The sequence below is a fragment of the Plecotus auritus genome (assembly GCF_963455305.1).
Source record: "Plecotus auritus genome assembly, chromosome: 3".
Classification (NCBI taxonomy): Eukaryota; Metazoa; Chordata; class Mammalia; order Chiroptera; family Vespertilionidae; genus Plecotus; species Plecotus auritus.
Genome location: NC_137772.1, coordinates 224,321,204 through 224,325,934, shown reverse-complemented (window position 1 = coordinate 224,325,934; position 4,731 = coordinate 224,321,204). Strand labels below are relative to the sequence as shown.

Here is a 4,731-nt window from a genome sequence, read left to right as displayed (position 1 = left end):
CATAGATAGATGATAGATAGATACATAGATAGATAGATAGATAGATAGATGATAGATAGATAGATGATAGATACATAGATGATAGATAGATACATAGATAGATGATAGATAGATAGATGATAGATAGATAGATACATAGATAGATGATAGATAGATAGATGATAGATAGATAGATGATAGATACATAGATGATAGATACATAGATAGATGATAGATACATAGATAGATGATAGATAGATAGATAGATAGATGATAGATAGATAGATGATAGATAAATAGATGATAGATGATAGATAGATAGATAGATAGATAGATATAGATATAGATATAGATATAGATATAGATATAGATATAGATATAGATATAGATACAGTTTTTTTATTGATTTCGATGCTCAACCACTGAGACACACTGGCCAGGCGCCATCTCTTTCTGTCTTTTAGTACATTTGTGGGGGGCTGACAAGTACGTTCCCTCTCCACCTCCCTCCCCCGCTGCTCCCCGACTTACCTGCACCCCTTAGAGGGGAAGGCCGGGGACTGGAACTTGGTGTGAGAGCTGCCCCTGGGTTTGGGGGTCCACATTCTGACAGGCCATCCCCCTGCCTCCCTTCCCTCCTTGATTTGGGGGGACAGAGCCTGGAAGAAGGTGTCCCTGCTACCATCAAGCTTGGGGGTACTGGCTGGGGCGGGGTCCCTGATGGACAGGCACATAGAGGGCATTGCTCACACTTCTTGCCCTGTTACCTGATGCACAAGGCTCTAGGGAGCTTTAAACCCCAGGAACCACCGCCCACACCCGGGAAGAGGACCAAGCACAGCTGAGAGCGGGTCTCCCGGGGAGCCGCCAGCCGGGGCCGCTGCGAAGGAAGTGTCTGGAGCAGCGGTCCCCAGCCTGGTCTGGGCCGAGCCCCCTAAGCACCTCTAAGTCTTGATGGCACGCCCCCGCCCCCCCCCCCCCCCCCCCCCGCCGTGACATGGAATTCTCATTATTCCAAGAGTGACTCCCACTCACGGGGAGGAAGCCTGAACGGCCATGAGCTTGGTCTAAACAGGCTCCCAAAGAGCATGGCGTCCACGAAAGAGAAAAATAAAAGGACGGAAGGACGGTTGACCAACTGAGGAAGGAATCACTAAGAAGTTGTTAAAAATAATAGTATGAAGTGATGTGAAAAGATAGCAAATAACGTTTCAAAACATAATAGAGAACTGAAATGCATAAATATGTCACAATATATTTATATGCTGTACATGAGGGCCCTAGAACCGTAAGAAATGCACAAAAGTCACTGTGAATAACTCATTCTCAAACTGCCCCCTTAAAAATCAAATCCCCCCTGTGGCGTGTGCCCCCCCCCCCCCCCCCCCCGCTGGGAGCCCCTGGCCTAGAGCGATGGGGTGAGGCTGAGCTTCCTGGAGGCAGAAAGCAGCACTTCCCTCCCTCCTGGTCCCAAGCAAGCGGCCCGAGTCTGTTTTCTCAGATGGAAAGTGGGGTGGGGCCCTTTCTGACCCCCCAGGTGGGGGCCCTCTGCTTCAGCCGCCAGGCCAGTGCCACAAACGCTTGGTGATATGAAGTCAGATTGGGAGCAAGGCTGGCAGGCTGTGGCATCGCCTCCAGACGGCTGTGGAAGGGCGTGTGCAGGAGTGTGTGTGTGCTCTGAGGGTGCGAGTGTGTGAGTTCCAATGTGGTGAGAGCTTTATGTTTGAGGCCATACAAAGTGTGTAAATGTGTGTGTGAGAGCATGTGCCTGCATATCTGTTTTGTGTGGTGTGTGTGTATGTGGTGTGTGTGTGGTGTGTGTGTGTGTGTGGTGTGTGTGTAGTGTGTGTGGTGTGTGTGTGTGGTGTGTGTGTCGTGTGTGTGGTGTGTATGTATGTGGTATGTGTGTATGTGGTGTGTGTGTGGTGTGTGTGTGGTGTGTGTGTGTGGTATGTGTGGTTGTGTGTGTGTGTGGTGTGTGTGTTGTGTGTGGTGTGTGTGTGGTGTGTGTGTGGTGTATGTGGTGTGTGTGGGGGGTGTGGGGGTGTGGGGGTGTGGGGTGTGGGGGGTGTGGTGTGTGTGTGGTGTGTGTGTGTGGGGTGGGGGTGTGTGTGTCGGGGGGTGGGGTGTGTGGTACGTGTGGGGTGTGTGTGGGGTGTGTGTGTGAGGGTGTGTGGGGTGTGTGTGTATGTGGTGTGTGTGGGGTTTGTGTGTGGGGGGTTTGTGCGTGTGGTGTGTGTGTGGTGTGTGCTTGTGTGTGTGGTGTGTGTGGGGGGTGTGGGGGGGTGGTATGTTTGTGTGTGTGTGTGTGTGTGGTGTGTGTGTGCGTGTGGTGTGTGTGGTGTGTTTGGTGTATGTGGTATGTGTGGTTGTATGTGTGTGTGTTGTGGGGGTGTGTGGGGGTGTGTGGGGGGTGTGGGGGGTGTGGTGTGTTTGTGTGTGTGGTGTGTGGGGGTGTGTGTGGTGTGTGGGGGTGTGTGGTGTGTGTGTGTGGTGTGTGGGGTGTGGGGGTGTGGGGGGTGTGGGGGTGTGTGGGGGGGTGTGTGTGGGGTGTGGGGGTGTGTGTGGGGTGTGGGGGGTGTGGTGTGTGTGTATGTGGTGTGTGTGGTGTGTGTGGTGTGTGTGTTGTGTGGGGTGTGGGGGGTGCGTGTGGGGGGGTGGTGGGGGGGTGTGGGGTGTGGGGGTTGTGGTGTGCGGTGGGGTGTGGGGGTGTGTGGAGGGGGTGTGGGGGGTGTGGTGTGTGTAGTGTGTGGGGGGTGTGGGGGGGTGGGGTGTGTGGGGTGTGTGTGTGGTATGTGTGTGGGGGGGTATGTGTGGGAGGGGTGGGGTGGGGGGTGGGGGGGTGGGAGGTATGTGTGTGTGTGGTGTGTGGGGGGGGTGTGGGGGGTGGGGGTGGGGGGTAGGGGGTGTGGTGTGTGTGTATGGTGTGTGTGGGGGTGTGGGGGGGGTGTGTGGGGGGGTGGGGGGTGGGGGGTGTGGTGTGTGTGTGTGTTGGGGGCAGGGAAGGAAGCCGGTGGGAAGTGGGGAGCTGGGCGAGGACTAATGCCGGCAGAGTGGACAAAAAGAGGCAAGTCTTGTCTTTGAGTCCGCGGAGAGGAGAAGAAAAAAGGAGCTCTTATTGGTGGTTGTCAAGGAGATGGGCCTTGGGGTTTGCTGAACTTTCTTCCCTTTAAGCGTCCAGACTGCGCTGAGAGGGGCCATTGATTTCCAGCCGCCTCGCGGGCGGGGGTCTTAGATTCAGGCACCAAAGGTCAACAGGCTCAGGTGTGGCCCCAGGCCAGGACCCCGCAGCTCCCGCTGCCCAAACCCTGCGCCCTGCCGGTCTGTCCGTGCGCAGCCTCAGGCCTCCAGGTCTCTGGGCATCAAACTGCAGGCGCAGCCCGCGATGGGCCGCGGCCAGGACCCACGGCAAAGTGGTACTGCCCCACGCGGGGCTTTCCCGCGCCCTTACAGACGTGGATTCTGCGATTGTCCTATGACAAGCATACTCAAGGACCACTGTCCTTTGGGGGGTAGTAAAAAGTTCATTTGTCTTGAACGTAAATTTTCAACCGATCTTCACCATTTTTTCCTGCCTGGCTAGTTCGCCGCTGCCTTGCCAGCGCTTGGCACATAGTAGGTGTTCAATAAACATTTAGTGAATGGGTGAATGTGCGATTCTGCTTTGAGCATTGGAGTTTCTTTCACTAGGAAGGGATGCCGCCGGGTCTTTCTAAACCTCCGAGGACCGGTGGCGGCCCCCTCCTCACCCCAGTGTGTGTGTGCAGGGGGACGGGGGTGGGGGTGGTGTGGTGGGTGCTGCCCCTAGAAGGGCGGTCACCCTCGATGACCCGGGTTTAGGGGGGAGGAGCGGACAGGCGGAGGGAGCAGCTTCCGTGTAAGCCGCCGCCTGGCCGAGACCGCGCACCCCGCGGCCGCGCAAGCCCCCGGGCCCCTACCCCCCACCTGCCGCCCGCCGGGAGGGGCGGGGTGGTCCGGTTCCCCCCTCCCCCAACCCCCCGCCCCGCGCCGCCTCTCCCCCCGCGGCCCGGCGCCCATTGGCCGGCCGCGCGCGGCGTCCCGCCCCCAAACACCACGGGCCAATGAACGCGCGGCTGTCAGCTCGTCAGCCGCTCCTGCTGGAGGAGGCGAGCCCGAGCGGTGGCCGCGGAGCCAGCAGCGGGAGCGCTAGCCGAGCGGCCAGTCGGGGATCCCCGCGCCCAGCTCGCCCGCACCCGGCCCGGCCCGGCCCGCAGCGAGCATGGGCGCGGCGGCCGTGCGCTGGCACTTGTGCGTGCTGCTCGCCCTGGGCGCGCGTGGGCAGCTGGCGGGGGGCAGCGGGCTCCCAGGTAAGCCCCACTGGGGGGCGGCCGGCGCGGGGCGGCGGCGGCGGCGGGGTCCCGGGCGTGTCCTCTGCCCCGCGCTATGGGGAGCGCCGAAGCCCGCACGGTTCCTTGTCCTCCCTGACTCTGCAAAGTAACTTCTGGGACCCGCGCGGGGCGCCCCCTCCCCGCGGCCCTAGTGGCCTGGGGCTACCGGAGCGGCGGGCCGGCAGCTGGGGCGGGTGGACTGAGGTCGGGGGGGGGGGGGGTGGGTAGGAGGAGGGCGAGAGCGGGAAGGAAGAAAGAAAGCGAGGCCGTGGCCCGAGGGGTCCCCCCACGCCCAGCTCAGACGGAGAGGGGAGAGTGGGCACTCCGGAGCCGGACGGGCGCTCCCCCAGGGTTAGAGGGGAGGCTGCGAGGGGGTGGCCCACGGAAAAAGGACGGACGTAGA

The 4,731-nt window shown here is 59.6% G+C and overlaps 1 protein-coding gene across 2 annotated transcripts in view; it reads left to right on the top strand.

Annotated features, from left to right (window-relative positions):
- The first annotated feature begins 4,090 nt into the window (after window positions 1–4,090).
- The window catches only part of SCUBE1 (signal peptide, CUB domain and EGF like domain containing 1), a 105,017-nt gene continuing 104,376 nt past the window's right edge, over window positions 4,091–4,731 (top strand). Inside the window, exon 1 of one of the 2 annotated variants that reach the window (XM_080661523.1) lies at window positions 4,091–4,307. In XM_080661523.1, the coding sequence (XP_080517649.1) occupies window positions 4,220–4,307 (88 nt within the window). In that variant the 5' untranslated portion in view covers window positions 4,091–4,219. The remainder of the gene's footprint in view (window positions 4,308–4,731) is intronic. The other variant, XM_080661524.1, reaches the window with a different exon arrangement.